The 16,324-nt window shown below is 41.3% G+C and overlaps 1 protein-coding gene across 3 annotated transcripts in view; it reads left to right on the top strand.

Moving 5' to 3' along the window:
• DYNC2H1 (dynein cytoplasmic 2 heavy chain 1) overlaps positions 1–16,324 on the top strand; it is an 852,364-nt gene that overhangs the window by 692,521 nt on the left and 143,519 nt on the right. For all 3 annotated transcript variants that reach the window (XM_075337457.1, XM_075337458.1, XM_075337455.1), the window contains exon 84: positions 10,086–10,295. In XM_075337457.1, coding sequence (XP_075193572.1) covers positions 10,086–10,295 — 210 coding nt within the window. The remainder of the gene's footprint in view (positions 1–10,085; positions 10,296–16,324) is intronic.

Here is a 16,324-nt window from a genome sequence, read left to right as displayed (position 1 = left end):
CTCACCACTCATCGCCATCATTTGTTCCTCCAGCTGGTACACAATGCTTTATTTTATTATGATGATTAATAAGAATAATAATAATAATAATTAATAATATCTCGCATGACATTTTTATTGTTTCTTCCTTACAATCTGCAGGAAACCATCATAGATGTGACATTTTCTGATAATTTTTTTTTTCATGTTTCGTTTCTTAATATTTGACACCACAAAGCTCCTACTACATGAATTACTGTGTAATTACCTACTAAATGCATGCAAATCGTGTATGACTCAGCAGTGCCCTTCTCGCTTTCCCGTTAATGTATAGAGTGAATGGTAATTCTAAATCTCAGCCTCTTATCCTCCCTGCTCCATTTGGGGAGAGCTCACTGAGGATTTTCACACGTCACAGCTATACTGGTTACAGGACTTCATTATGCAAGTCCATTTATATATTGGCGTTAACCAAGTCGGCAATGGACACACGTGAAGGAAAGGAATTCATGGATAAAGATTTATTGTAGATTAGACCCATGAAAGCAAAAGTCTTATTCGAAGGCATTAGGGTCTTTCTTTTTCTCAAGATTTCTCAAAATTAGTATTAATAGGTTATTCCCATCTGCCACTTTTAATCGATGTGGGTCCCGAGACCATATCACGTGTTGTCAGGAATGAAGATGTGGCCACATGCAACTCTCTCCGTTCAGATGTATGATGCTGTATGTTTAATAATAATGTTTAATAAATGTTTATATACAAATTAATAAAGAGAACTGTGCATGCGCTGACACCTGTCTATTCTTGGAGGCGCTCATTGGGCTCCCTATTCTCAAAATAGATGCAGACCACACTGGGAACCCCATCCTTTGATCATGTATGTCATATCGTGTAGATATAGCATATCCTGTGAATAACCGTAGATGGATATAGTTGAATAGTTAGTGAAAAGACAATCACTTTTGCAATTTACTGTTTATTGAAATTGACCTTTGTTTTTGAGATACCAGTATTTTTCTTTTGTTTGCAGTTTGTTACAGAGGAGACCGACCACCACTTGTGTCTACCTTGTAAGCATTGCACTGAAGCTGGCCACACTTGGGATGCAACAGCGCACACCAGCACCCCTGTCCAGCTTCACAGCAGAGCCTACAAACTCAATAGATAAGAGCTTGTAACAACTGTCAATGATTTGTTGTCTAGCAATGGTGGTCAATCTCCAAGGCAACAAACTGTAAACAAAAGAAAGTAAAAGTGTTAATATCTCAAGAAAAGCAAAACATTTTTATAAGCATTAACTTACAAAATTGCTTTTATTTACTAGCACTATCCGACAAATACCCATTTGTGAAGATTGGAATAAGCCTTTAACACAATGGGTATCAGCTTATTAGTAATATTTGAGAAAAAGTTTTCAGCCTCTTAAAGGAGAGCTATTTTTATTTCTTTATCCATGAAGCATTGCATTTAAGGGGTTCCCCTTCGACATCAGGGGGTTAATGGCACTGATGATGGTTTTTCCATCGGTGCTTGGCAGCGGTAACCTGTATGTAACGGGATATGGATGAATCATGAAAGCTACAAACATTCATCTCCATATAGTTTGCATATTATTATTATTATTATTTTTATTATTTATTTATAGAGCACCATTGATTTCATGGTGCTGTACATAAGAAGGGGTTACATACAGAATACATATACTAGTTACAATAGACAGACTGGTACAGAGGGAACAGGACGCTTCCCTTCCGGGCTTACATTCTATAGTATTTTGGGGGAGGAGACAGTAGGTGGGGTGTAAGTTGGGCGGCAGCTCCGCATGGTGGTGAGGCGGCAGCTCCGCATGGTGATGAGGCGGCAGTTCCGCACGGTGATGAGGCGGCAGCTCCGCACGGTGGTGAGCCGGCAGCTCCGCACGGTGGTGAGGTGGCAGCTCCGCACGGTAGTGTATTCTCAGAAGCTCATCCTAGGCCAAGGTTCATTCTTATGAAGGTCCACGTGGTCAGTCATCGGCCCATGTAAATGTCTAAAAATATTATATGAAAGGACAATTATAGACCATTTTTTTCCACAGTATATTAATGCCAGTACATGGCAGCCATGAAGTGGTGTAAGGAATAGAACCAAGACATGACTGGTACTGATTTGTGATTATATTGTGCCATGTGTTTCATTTTGATATGGCATAATTAGCGCCATCTTAACCCATGTACAAATGAATGCGGTCTACAATGCTACAATGCAAGTAATATATCTCCACTGCTATATCAGGTTTCCCTAGAGTACCTCTTTGAAGTGGCCTTATATTTTTAATGGGTATCTTTAAGGAATATATCAATCAGTAATCCATCAGTTACTCCAGTATTTTATTAAAGGAACACAAAATCGAAAACTAAATAAAATATGTAAACGGCATATAGTTACTTCATTATTCCGCTATAGAGGAAGTCTGAATGGCAAATACCTTCTAGGAGCTAAATTTGAAGACGTCCTTTTTGTTTGGAAACAGACATTTTTTTAATCAAATCTGCTCCTAATCCTCATCCAATGTAATGGAATCCTGTATTTCTAACCCTATAAATATGCTATGCTAAGAATTTGTACAAAATTTCTACCTGTACCAAGGAAAAAATAAAGATTTTGTAGAAGTATTTAGTGTGTTCTGTGCATTATGCCCAGAGAAAATGCAGATTAGCCACATTGCACAGCACTATTGCTCACTTGGATCGACTCGGACTTCCACGGCAGACTTAAACAGAAATTAAGAGTGTCTGTCTGTAATTTTCGCACCAGATTCTTTTTCTAATTCATGTAAAGTTTCCCCATTCCGTGATATGTGAACTTACTCTTTGAGAATGCAAGTTATTAAAGGAGTTTCTCTTTTTTTAGGAAAGTGGACCCCAAACGCTCTAAAAAACTTAAATTAAGAAAAAGCGCAGGAACTTTTCCTCACCAGGTCAAAATCCATCTCCCGCCTCTGCTCAGGCCTTGGTGTGTTGGCTGTGGTGGTGATATCACATCAATAATGCGCATCACTGATGTAACAAATCACTGAGCTCAATGGCTTGTCACCACTACCACTGAAACACCAAGACCAGAGTAGCAAAGGAAGTCGGCATTGGACCTGATGCGTATATCTGTTCTTTTTATTATTTTAGGTATTTTATATCAAGAGATTACTCCTTACTAGCCTCAACCATTTGAGTTAAAAACCTTTACATACATTGGATACTCTGTGTTCAGCTAGAGTTGCGAACCCCTTTTCCCTTTTTTTTATTTATTTATTTTTTTTATATATATATATAAAATAAGGAAACTTTTTAAAAAGATGTTATCATATGTGAAAGTGATAAAATCTCGCGACCATTTTATGATCAATGAAGGTCTTACTTGCCAACTTAGGCTATGTTCACACAGGGCTTTTTTGGTAAGTTTTGGATGCGTGTTTTAGCTGCAGATTCGCCTTGGTTTTTGCAAATCCATGCTAATAAAAAGCTGCTTTTTACAGTCCCAGCAAAGTCTCTGAGGTTTCTGAAATCTCATGCACACACAGACAAACACATCAGGTTTTTTTCCTGACTGTTTGCAAATACTTGCGTTTTTGGTCAGGTTTTTAAAGAATGAGCATGTCAATTCTTTGCTGCAGATTTGCTGCGTTTTTTCATTGCTACAACCCATTTTGTAGAAAAAAAAGCAGCAAATCCGCACCAAATCTGCAGCAAAAATGGCACTAAATATGCACCAAAAACGCAGATGACTCAAAGGAGATTTCCTACCACAAGATCAGGTTCTTGGTCAGGAAAAGAACTTATCAATAAAGCCTGAGATTTTCCTCTACTATTGTGATCCCTTTTTTTATCCTAACTTTTCCTAGCACTGTCCTTAAGTATGGGGAGATAAGGTATGCACACCAGTGACTATGGAAGGGGAATACATGTAATAGCAGAAACTGCTGTGTGAATACTGACATGAAAAATTCAATAGCTATTTGTAAGAATGAAATGTGAAAAATGGAACCTGCATTACTGCCATGAATATATGAATAAAGAGAAATTTAGCTACTGAATTGATCAATGCAATAGAGCCCCAACACAGCCCCTGCTGTGAGATCTCTAGTCGTTGCCGAATGGTCCGGACCATTTTCTTAAAAGGCGATGTCCTGCTGGGCAGGACGCATCGCTGTGTTTGACATTTATCAACGACCTCCTAACACGGTCCCAATGCCCGCCGAGATCATTATACAGGTCGCTGATCGTTACTGCGTCGTTGGTAAGGTCTGACTGTGTGACATCTCACCAGCGACCTCCCAACAACTTACCAGCAATCCTTATCTGATCGTATCGTTGTCGGGATTGCTGGTAAGTCGTTGTGTGTGACTTGGCCTTAACACTGTCCTAAAGACACTTCTGCTATCTACTCTGCTCCTGTAAGCTTATCTCTAAGAGGCTCATAAATATCTTTTATTGTTGTTTTAGCTTTGATCCTTTCGACTGCAGACCGGTATCGGACCAACTGAGCAGGGCATGTCACTGGTGGGGAGGGGCTGCATTGAGTGACATCAGTCTGAGCATGTATGCCCAGATCACACTTTACTCTCCTCTCAGCCCCCACCAGTGTCATGCCCTGCTCAGTTGGTCCAATTCCGGTCTGCAGCTGGAAAGGATCAAAGCTACAGCAAAAATAAAGGTATTTACGAGCCTGTTAGTGATAAACCTTTAGGAGCAGAGTAGATAGCAGAAGTATATTAGGAAAGTGCTAGTTAGGAAACGTTAGGATGAAAGAAAGGGGATCACATTAGTAGTGGAAAACCTCTTTAATGCTGATGCAGCCTCACTGTGTTTCCATCACCTTTTTTATCAGGGCTGATGGTCCCAAAGGTCTGGCTCCCACCAATTATAAAACAATGGCATTTTTTTGCAGTGTGCCAGCACTTTTTAAGATGGGAATGCCTCTTTAATTTCTATTATTTTTTTTTTCCCCATAAGTAAGTGTAACTTGTCCCTCTACAGGTTAACATACCCTTTTACCTCTTAAAGCCCATAAAGCACACATGAATGGGGTGAGCAAATTCCACGTCTTACATTGGCAGGTCCTCGTTAAACGTTATTCCAATATGTAACGTCTGATTCCTTGCACCTGACAGTAAGTAATTGAACATCGCCTGAGGATTAATCAGTACACAAACGGCGGGATCCTCCAGCGCGGCCTCCTCCTGTGCTGATATTATTAATCTGCACAACTGAACTGACTACACAAGCAGCTGCCAAGGTCAGCCCCGACGCTCTCGCTAACGCTTGCCGCTGACAGGGGGTTTTATTTATTTCTTCTTGCTTTGATTTTAAATGACAGATTTTGGAAATGCAAAAAAAAAATGTGAACCTAAACAATAAAGTCTGTAAACAGAATTTCCATAACTGTATTTCCCGCAAAGGAAAAGATTACTGATCATGAAATCACCCAGAGATTACACACAGCCCCCCAGTGTTTTCATCCTGGTAAAATATAAATCATGTGGCTTTTAAGATATAAATAATACACACGTAAAGATGTTATAAAACAGGTCAAGTCTGTTTAGCTAATGTCATTGGAACATCATTTTATCTTGTGCTGCCAAATTAAATAGACATGAGCTGTGACGTTTGCCTTCATGAAATGCAAATAGCAATGATGAAAAAATAAGTAACTACAATGCCTTGAAAAGGTATTCATACCCCATCAAATTTTCTACATTTTTTCACGTTACACCCACAAACTTAAAGGGGTTGTCCATTACTTTTCCATTGATGGCCTATCCTTTGGTTAGGTCATCAATATGTGATCGTCCAGGGACCGACACTCCGCACCCCCGCTCATCAGCTGTTCTCAGTCCCGATGGCAGGAGCAGGCAGCCGCAAATGCTGAGTTGTTCCGTCTTCTGATAGGGGCTGCGACCGGATTAAGATCAAAGCATATTCATGTGTGTGTGAATGGCACAGTCATGGTCCAGCCACACAGCACCCCCGCTGATCAGCTGTTTTCGGTCCCGGTGACAGTAGCAGGCAGCTCCAAATACTCAGTTCCTGAGTTGCTCTGTCTTCTGATAGTGGTTGCAGCCAGGTACTGCACATCCGGCTCCCATTCAGATAATAAGAGGAAGATGTGCAGTACCCTGCCGCGACCACTATCAGAAGACTGAGCAGATCCGGAGCTGAGCATTTCCAGCTGCATGCTGCTGCCACCGGTACCGGGAACAGCTGATGGGCGGGGGTGGGGGGTGTCGAACCCTGGCCGATCAGATATTGATGACCTATCCTAAGGATGGGCCATCAATGTAAAAGTAATGGACAACCCCTTTAAGTTTGTGGATGTAACATGAAAAAATGTAGAAAATTTGACGGGGTATGAATACCCTTTCAAGGCAGCCAGAAATGCTCAATTCTGGAGATGCTCCATCTTCTGATAGTCGCTGCGGCAGAGTACTGCATATCTGCCTCCTATTGATCTGAATGGGAGCCGGATGTGCTGTACCCGGCCATGGCGACTATCAAAAGACTGAGCAGCTCCTGAACTGAGCTTTTGCGGCTGCCTGCTTCCGCCACCGGGACCAAAAACAGCTGATCGGCAGGGGTGCTGCTGTGTGGCTGGACCGTTCACACACATGAATATGCTTTGATCATAACCATCCATTGTAGCTCTGGCACGGCTACTTCTATTGAAGTCTAATTTAAATTTGTGAACCCCTTCAATATTTTTGTTCAGTTTCTGGGTGGATGAATCAAATAATTTCTTTTCCTCTTCGAGAAGAATTGTCTTAAACCTCAATGAGGAGTCGATGGATTCTTTTAGCCAATTTTCAAAAAGTTGGGAATTGCTGGCACGTCTGGAGGGACAAAAATTGATCTGGAGACTTTTTGGGACCACCCTGTATTTTTTTTATATAATTTTCAAGGGTTTTAATCTTCCACCAGGATTTAATGTACTCTTCATAGGTGGAATATAGTTAGTTGAACAAGGTTTTCAGAGATAGTGTGTTGGTTTGGGAACTAGATGTCACCTGCTTGCTAAATGCTAAATGCTTAGTTAGCATTATCTATAACTTGTTCTTTTTTTTTTTTTTTTTTTTTTTTTTTTTACTGCACTATTCTAAGTCCTGTTGTGTATAAATATGTGACTCTTCAGATTTTGTGTTATACCATGCCTGATGAAGAGACCTGAGTAGTCTCGAAAGCTTGCAATTATTACCATCTTTTCAGTTAGCCATTAAAAGGTATCAACCACTGAGGACTCTCTGTTCTTTTAAACAATTTTTTTAGTTAGCATTAGGGATTATCGAATACCTCAATTATTCGGCTTCGCGAATATTCGACGGATAGGTTGCCGCAATGCGAATATTCGAAGCGCAATGTAAGTCTATGGGAAGCCCGCATAGTTCCGAATAGTTGTTATTCGGGTTTCCCATAGACTTACATTGCACATCGAATAGTTGAATAGTGGCGACCTATTCGGAAAATATTTGCGAATCCGAATATTTGAGGTAATCGATCATCCTTCAACCATGTTTCTGTACCGGTAAACTGTTTTGTTTACCGGACCTGATAGAAAACTAGCTATATTACATTTAATTCATAGAACTAAACTTGCTAGTTGCATAGAGTAGTGTCAACAGAAATATGCGCAAGTGATACCCTTAAAATCACAAATTTTATTGAAATATATTAACACAAATATGTGATGACCTAAAGCGAAGTGCACAGAAAAGGAGGGTACTAGCCCTGGTGCAATTCTCACTGCTATGCACTGCCTGCCAGCGGAGGTTGACACCATTTGTACCGTCGGCTGTCTTCTCCTTAACCCTGCGTATCCCTGCCAAGAAAGCGTAAGTGCCTATTAAAGTGATTGGTGAATGACAATAATAAACAACTTGCAGCTGCAGGGTAAGGGTCCCGTCACACGTAGCATCGTTCCAGCGATCCGACCTGGCAGGGATCACTGGAGCGTCGCTACATGGTCGCTGGTGAGCTGTCAATCAGGCAGATCTCCACAGTGATCAGAAACCAGCCACCAGCGACCCGTTTAACGATGCTGTGCTTGGTAGCCAGGGTACACATCGGGTAACTATGCAAAACGCTTTGCATAGTTACCCGATGTGTACCATGGCTACCAGTGTACCGCCGCTTACAGGCTGCCAGACTCCGGCTCCCTGCACATTCAGATCGTTGGTCTTCCGCCGTTAAACACGCCGATGCGTGCTGCACAGCAGGAGACAAACGAGCAAAAAATGGTCCTGACCGCTCACTGCTGCTTGTCACACACAGCGATATCGCTGGCAAGGTCGCTGATATGTCACAAAACCTATGATGTTTCAGCGATCTCGCTAGCGATCCCGCTGTGTGTGACGGGGGCTTAAATATTACATAGGGATAATTAGATTAAGAGGTTAGTCATCACTCTCCTAGTCAAGATATCCATGCTTAATGCCTCAACGCGTTTCACTTTGTAAGGTTCCTCTGGAGGCTGATGAATACTGCCACTCTGTTAGAGCATGGTCATGGATAGAATAATGGCATCTTAGCCTGGTGTAGATTCTAGGTCTCCACTTGATGATGTGTGCTGATGATGGAGTGCCCTATATGATGGCCCACATAAGAAGAGGCAGGATCCAAATGATGCCGGCAAAATAAGCCAGTATTTAAGTGTGGTATCATCTATATAATGTAGAACACCAGTGTGGGTAGTAAGTTTGAGAGCTCAGTTTCTGGTAATGGATTGGGCCCCTGCTTTTTTGCACACCACGCTGGAACGCACAATTTCCAGTGTTGCACTCGTGTAGTGGAGCACAGCTTGGTGCTGTGGAACGCATGCACAGGTGAGATATGCCATTGCGCATGTGCCGTGCGCCCCAAGCAGTAACACACAATGATCATGCAGGCCTCATCTGTCCACAAGACACTTTCCCAGAAGGATTTTTGTTTACTCATGTACATTTTAGCAAACTGCAGTCTAGCTTTTTTTATGTCTGTGTGTCAGCAGTGAGGTCCTCCTGGATCTCCTGCCATAGCGTTTAATTTCATTTAGATGTGGACAGATAGTTTGTGCTGACACTGATGCACCCTCAGACTCCAGGACAGCTTGAATTTTTTGGAACTTGGGGCTGCTTATCCACCATCCGGACTATCCTACGTTGAAACCTTTCTTCAATTTTAAACTGCCACCCACATCCAGGGAGAATAGCTACAGTGCCATGGGTTGTAAAGTTATTGATTATGTTGTGCACTGTGGACAAAGAAACATTGAGATTGTTGATATTCTTGAGCAATTTTGGTTCTCAAGCCCTCAGACAGTTCTCTTCTCCTCTTTCTATTCTCCATACTTTGTGACATACACACACACACAAAATGCAAAGATTGAGTCAACTTCTCCTCTTTTTATCTGGTTTCGGGTGTGATTTTCATATTGCCCCCACCTGTTACTTGCCACAGGTGAGTTTGAACCAGCATCACATGCTTGAAACAAAGTTTTTTCACGTACAATTTTGGAAAGGTGCTAACAACATTTTTGGGGTTTTGTGTGAAATTATGTCCAATTTATCTTTTTTCTCTTCTTTTTTTTGGTGTTGTTTCCATACACAAAAAGAAATAAACATGTTTATGACAAAACCTGTGTAATTCAATAATTTTTGGGGAGAAATACTTAATTTCTGGAACAATTTCACGGATGCCGACTCTTTCGGCCATGACTATTTGTTAAGTCAGTAAAAAGATGTACTAGTGGTCTCTTAAGGTCTGCTGCATGTTTTGTGCCTTAAAACTTCATCTCCAGCATAATGCTCGCAGATTGGAATAATGTGTGTAACTATAATGTTTTTTAGATAGTTTCTGACTATATTGTCCAATGTGGTGCCTGCAAATGATGCTTTTTCTGCTGCCTATGGGCACTGATTTCTGTGGTTATCATAGCATTCAAACGCTGGATTATTTTGTTATGTATGTGGTATCTTCTCAGTTTCATCTAGAAGCATTCACACTTTACTTTAATTCACTAATTGTCACTTAAAGATGAATCAATGAAAAACCTGATGTTTTCTCTGCATTTACAATAACTTCCTATAATTTTGCTTTCAGAGCTCCAACTTGATCCATCAGAAGGTATCACCTCCAACCGAGCGACATGGGTCACCCATCTCATCATTCATCATCCTGGAGCAGTTCAATGCAATCCGCCTGGTTCAAAGTATCCACCAGTCCCTGGCAGCTGTGAGTAAGGTGATCAGAGGGATGTCATTGCTAACCTCGGACGTCCAGAAACTAGCCAGTGCCTTATTAGAGCAGAAGGTGAGTGACGTCTCACAGCCCCATTGCACACAAATGCGATGAATGGTTTATGGTTATTACTTAGTAAAAGAAATCTGGTGTCCTATTGTCATTTTTCTTTAATGTGCCCTATAGGATCCGTAACTAATAATTTATAAGCCATGTTGATTGGTGGGCAGCAGCTGAGGTTTTTAGTTGACCATGGAAGATCCTTCCCATAGGTATTGGCTTTGATATGACCAATGTTTTGTTGGTCTGGCATTAAGATTGCACTGTGATACACAACTCGTACAGCTTCGATCTCTGCTGCCAAGGAGAGGGAAGTAATGGCTAGTAAGGGCTTGGTTACAGAAGTGGAAAACTAATTTATACTCTTTGTATTATTGCTAGTGTGGTTTGGAATAGGAAGAACAGCACAGGACTTTGTATTCCCTTCCCAAAACTTTTCTTATAGGCTTCGTTCCAAAGATATCACTGGTGTGAGCACTTAGACTTGTGCAGCTGCGTGTGGGCGCTTTTGGCAATGGGGTCCTAAATAACTATAAAAATCCACCATGGCTCCCTTAGCTCAAATTTCTTCTACATTATAATTTATCGGAGTCATGGAAAGGAGTAAGGAGCTCTATAACAAGCCCCTCACATAGCAATGTCCACCACTGACTTAGAAAATTGATGGAAATTATTCTTATGTAATGAAATGTCAGACTGCAGAGAACAAAATATATCTTGACCCGCCAAGGTATTACAGTGCCTACAAGTAGTATTCAACCCCCTGCAGATTTAGTAGGTTTACACATTCGGAATTAACTTGGCATTGTGACATTTGGACTGTAGATCAGCCTGGAAGTGTGAAATGCACTGCAGCAAAAAAGAATGTTATTTCTTTTTTTATTTTTTTTTTTTTTAAATTGTGAAAAGTTTATTCAGAGGGTCATTTATTATTCAACCCCTCAAACCACAAGAATTCTGTTTGGTTCCCCTAAAGTATTAAGAAGTATTTCAGGCACAAAGAACAATGAGCTTCACATGTTTGGATTAATTATCTCTTTTTCCAGCCTTTTCTGACTAATTAAGACCCTCCCCAAACTTGTGAACAGCACTCATACTTGGTCAACATGGGAAAGACAAAGGAGCATTCCAAGGCCATCAGAGACAAGATCGTGGAGGGTCACAAGGCTGGCAAGGGGTACAAAACCCTTTCCAAGGAGATGGGCCTACCTGTCTCCACTGTTGGGAGCATCATCCAGAAGTGGAAGGCTTATGGAACTACTGTTAGCCTTCCACGGCCTGGACAGCCTTTGAAAGTTTCCACCCATACCGAGGCCAGGCTTGTCCGAAGAGTCAAGGCTAACCCAAGGACAACAAGGAAGGAGCTCCGGGAAGATCTCATGGCAGTGGGGATATTGGTTTCAGTCAATAGCATAAGTAACGTACTCCACCGCAATGGTCTCCGTTCCAGACGAGCCCGTAAGGTACCTTTACTTTCAAAGCGTCATGTCAAGGCTCGTCTACAGTTTGCTCATGATCACTTGGAGGACTCTGAGACAGAATGGTTCAAGGTTCTCTGGTCTGATGAGACCAAGATCGAGATCTTTGGTGCCAACCACACACGTGACGTTTGGAGACTGGATGGCACTGCATACGACCCCAAGAATACCATCCCTACAGTCAAGCATGGCGGTGGGAAGCATCCTGCTGTGGGGCTTTTTCTCAGCCAAGGGGCCTGGCCATCTGGTCCGCATCCATGGGAAGATGGATAGCACGGCCTACCTGGAGATTTTGGCCAAGAACCTCCGCTCCTCCATCAAGGATTTTAAGATGGGTCGTCATTTCATCTTCCAACAAGACAACGACCCAAAGCACACAGCCAAGAAAACCAAGGCCTGGATCAAGAGGGAAAAAATCAAGGTGTTGCAGTGGCCTAGTCAGTCTCCTGACCTTAACCCAATAGAAAACTTGTGGAAGGAGCTCAAGATTAAAGTCCACATGAGACACCCAAAGAACCTAGATAACTTGGAGAAGATCTGCATGGAGGAGTGGGCCAAGATAACTCCAGAGACCTGTGCCGGCCTGATCAGGTCTTATAAAAGACGATTATTAGCTGTAATTGCAAACAAGGGTTATTCCACAAAATATTAAACCTAGGGGTTGAATAATAATTGACCCACACTTTTATGTTTAAAATTTATTAAAATTTAACTGAGCAACATAACTTGTTGGTTTGTAAGATTTATGCATCTGTTAATAAATCCTGCTCTTGTTTGAAGTTTGCAGGCTCTAACTTATTTGCATCTTATCAAACCTGCTAAATCTGCAGGGGGTTGAATACTATTTGTAGGCACTGTAAGTGCCCCTTCCAGGCAGCTTGACAACCTTTGGGCCTCCTGGGGATCCATCCCTGTAGACCGACCTCTGTTTATAGCAAATTACCCATCAGTTCACCTTTGGTAGTTCTGTCCGAGCTTCTTTAACCCCTTCAGCCCCCGGGCACTTTCCGTTTTTGCGTTTTTGTTTTTTGCTCCCCTTCTTCCGAGAGGCGTAACGTTTTTATTTTTCCATCAATCTTGCCATATGAGGGCTTGTTTTTTGCGGGACGAGTTGTACTTTTAAATGAAACCATAAGTTTTACCATATAGTGTACTGGAAAACGGCAAAAAAATTCCAAGTGCGGAAAAATTGCAAAAAAAGTGGGATTGTACAATAGTTTTTGGGATATTTTATTCACCGTGTTCACTATATGGTAAAACTGATATGTGGGTGTGATGCCTCAGGTCGGTGCGAGTTTGTAGACACCAAACATGTATAGGTTTACTTGTATCTAAGGGGTTAAAAAAAATTCACAAGCTTGTCCAAAAAACGTGGCGCACGTTTTGCGCCATATTCCAAAACCCGTAGCGTTCTCATTTTTCAGGATCTGAGGCTCAGTGATGGCTTATTTTTTGCGTCTCGACCTGACGTTCTTAACGGTACCATTTTTGCGTAGATGCTACGTTTTGATCGCCTGTTATTGCATTTTGCGCAAAATTTGCAGCGACCAAAAAACGTAATTTTGGCGTTTGGAATTTTTTTGCCGCTACGCCGTTTACTGATCAGATTCATTGATTTTATATTTTGATAGATCGGGCATTTCTGAACGTGGCGATACCAAATATGCGTGTATTTTTTATTTTTTTAACCCTTTAATTTTCAATGGGGTGAAAGGGGGGTGATTTGAACTTTTAGGTTTTTTTTATTTTTTTTTTAATTTTTTAAAACTTTTTTTAAAACTTTTTTTTTTTTATTTTACTAGTCCCCCTAGGGGGCTATTGCGATCAGCAATTCGATCGCTCTGCACTATCTGCAGATCTCAGCTACAGAGCTGAGAACTGCAGATTTGCTGCTTCACTTTCAATGCCGGCTGTATTCCGGCATTGAGAGGAAGTGACTCATGTTAGCTACAGGCGTCATCACATGACCCTGTGCTACCATGGCAACCGCCGAAAGTCACGTGATCATGTCACGTGACTTCCGGTGGGGGCGGGGTAAGTCACTGTCATGGCGGCGCCCATATACATATCGCTGCCAAGACTTTGGCAGCGAAATCTAAGGGGTTAATGGCCGCGGGTGGAAGCGATTCCACCCGCGGCTAGCAGGCACACATATCAGCTGTTGGTAACAGCTGATATGTGTGCGTCTCGCCGGCGGCAGGGGGTGGGGCTTACCGGCACACGATCCATGACGTACATAGTACGTCATGGGTCGTTAAGGGGTTAAAGGAATTATCCCAAAAAAAAAACATTTTGAGAGTAATACACATCATTACTTTAACCCCTTTCCGACATAGCCAATTTTTGTCTTTTGTTTTTCCGTGTTTTCCACACCTTCTTCCCAGAGCGATAACATTTTTTTATTTTTCAATCCACATTTGAGGGCTTTTTTTTGTGGGACAAGTTATACGTTTGATGTGAACAGGTGCAAACTGAACATGAAACATAGTAACAAAAAGGAGACATTTGCACTCTGTAGTGTTAAGATATGTGGAACAATGAATATGGGAATATAGACATCAGGGCTGTGGAGTCGGTAAGCCAAACCTTCGACTCCGACTCCTCAATTTCCCTTGCACCGACTCCGACTCCCACATATATTGCTTATATTTAAGTGAAAAATTTATTGTAGTACAATGTGAACATCAGACATTTTAATCATTGATTTAGATCAGATTTAATCAAGATATTTACATAGAACATTAAATATATTTATTGGAATACAACTTTAGAACACAAAAAACAATAAATATATATATATATATATATATATATATATATATATATATATATATATATATATATATATATATATATATATATATATATATATACAGTACAGACCAAAAGTTTGGACACACCTCATCTCTAGAATAACTGTTGAGAGGAGACTTTGTGCAGCAGGCCTTCATGGTAAAATAGCTGCTTGGAAACCACTGCTAAGGACAGGCAACAAGCAGAAGAGACTTGTTTGGGCTAACGAACACAAGGAATGGACATTAGACCAGTGGAAATCTGTGCTTTGGTCTGATGAGTCCTAATTTGAGATCTTTGGATCCAACCACCGTGTCTTTGTAGAAAAGGTGAACGAATAGACTCTACATGGCTGGTTCCCACCGTGAAGCATGGAGCAGGAGGTGTGATGGTGTGGGGGTGCTTTGCTGGTGATACTGTTGGGGATTTATTCAAAATTGAAGGCATACTGAACCAGCATGCCTACCACAGCATCTTGCAGCGGCATGCTATTCCATCCGGTTTGCATTTAGTTGGACCATCATTTATTTTTCAACAGGACAATGACCCCAAACACACCTCCAGGCTGTGTAAGGGCTATTTGACTAAGAAGGAGAGTAATGGGGTGCTACGCCAGATGACCTGGCCTCCACAGTCACCAGACCTGAACCCAATCGAGATGGTTTGGGGTGAGCTGGACCGCAGAGTGAAGGCAAAAGGGCCAACAAGTGCTAAGCATCTCTGGGAACTCCTTCAAGACATTTCCGGTGACTACCTCTTGAAGCTCATCAAGAGAATGCCAAGAGTGTGCAAAGTAGTAATCAAAGCAAAAGGTGGCTACTTTGAAGAACCTAGAATATAAGACATATTTTCAGGTGTTTCACATTTTTTTGTTAAGTATTTCATTCCACATGTTTTAATTCATAGTTTTGATGCCTTCAATGTGAATCTACAATTTTCAGAGTCATGAAAATAAAGAAAACTCTTTGAATGAGAAGGTGTGTCCAAACTTTTGGTATGTACTGTATATAGTTTTTGGAACTTAATGTTTAGTTTTTCAGTCAAGGGGTTTGTGCGAGGGCTTGTTTTTTTTTTTTGCAGGACTAGACATCAGTTTCACTGATATCTTTTTGGGATAGATATGATTTTGCGATCGCTTCCTACAGCATTTTTTGTGATTTTTGCAAGCAAAAAAGAATAATTTTGTCATTCTTGAATTTTTCGTTTCCAGTGTTTACCAATTGGGATATATAATACAGTGTAATTTGTTTGTGCTGTTGCTCATCGGAGGTTGTACTTACCGAATTCTAAGACCTTCCAAGGTCTAGATTGTATTATTATTATGATTATTATTATTATTTCCACATACATAAATCCATAGAGTTGAAAGAGGCTGTATTAAGCTGTACGCAGACATTCATGTGTCACATCTCCCTTATTGTGGCCACTTCAGGCCATCACGGATAATGCCGGAGCATCCTCCCCTCCCGGGTGAGCGCCTCTCCCGATCCATCCCTCCACACTGTATCTGCAATGAGCTGTGACAACCTGTCAGGGTCACAATGTCACACTTTTCACTTCCTTCTCTGATGTTTGATGAATTACAAAGCAAACAGAGATGTACAGTCTGGCAGCTGTCAATGCAACTCTAGAAAAAAAAAAGAAGAAGAAGAGAGATCATTATCTGGAAAACAGCCGACATTGCCCTACAGGGAGCGGAGGGAACTTTCCAAATGCACCAACAGATTTATTATCAACAGGAAATGTCCAGGGCTCAATAAATGATGAAAC

The sequence above is a fragment of the Anomaloglossus baeobatrachus genome, chromosome 2, assembly GCF_048569485.1.
Source record: "Anomaloglossus baeobatrachus isolate aAnoBae1 chromosome 2, aAnoBae1.hap1, whole genome shotgun sequence".
NCBI lineage: Eukaryota > Metazoa > Chordata > Amphibia > Anura > Aromobatidae > Anomaloglossus > Anomaloglossus baeobatrachus.
Note: the sequence above shows the minus strand (reverse complement) of the source record. Positions and strands in the feature narration are given on the sequence as shown.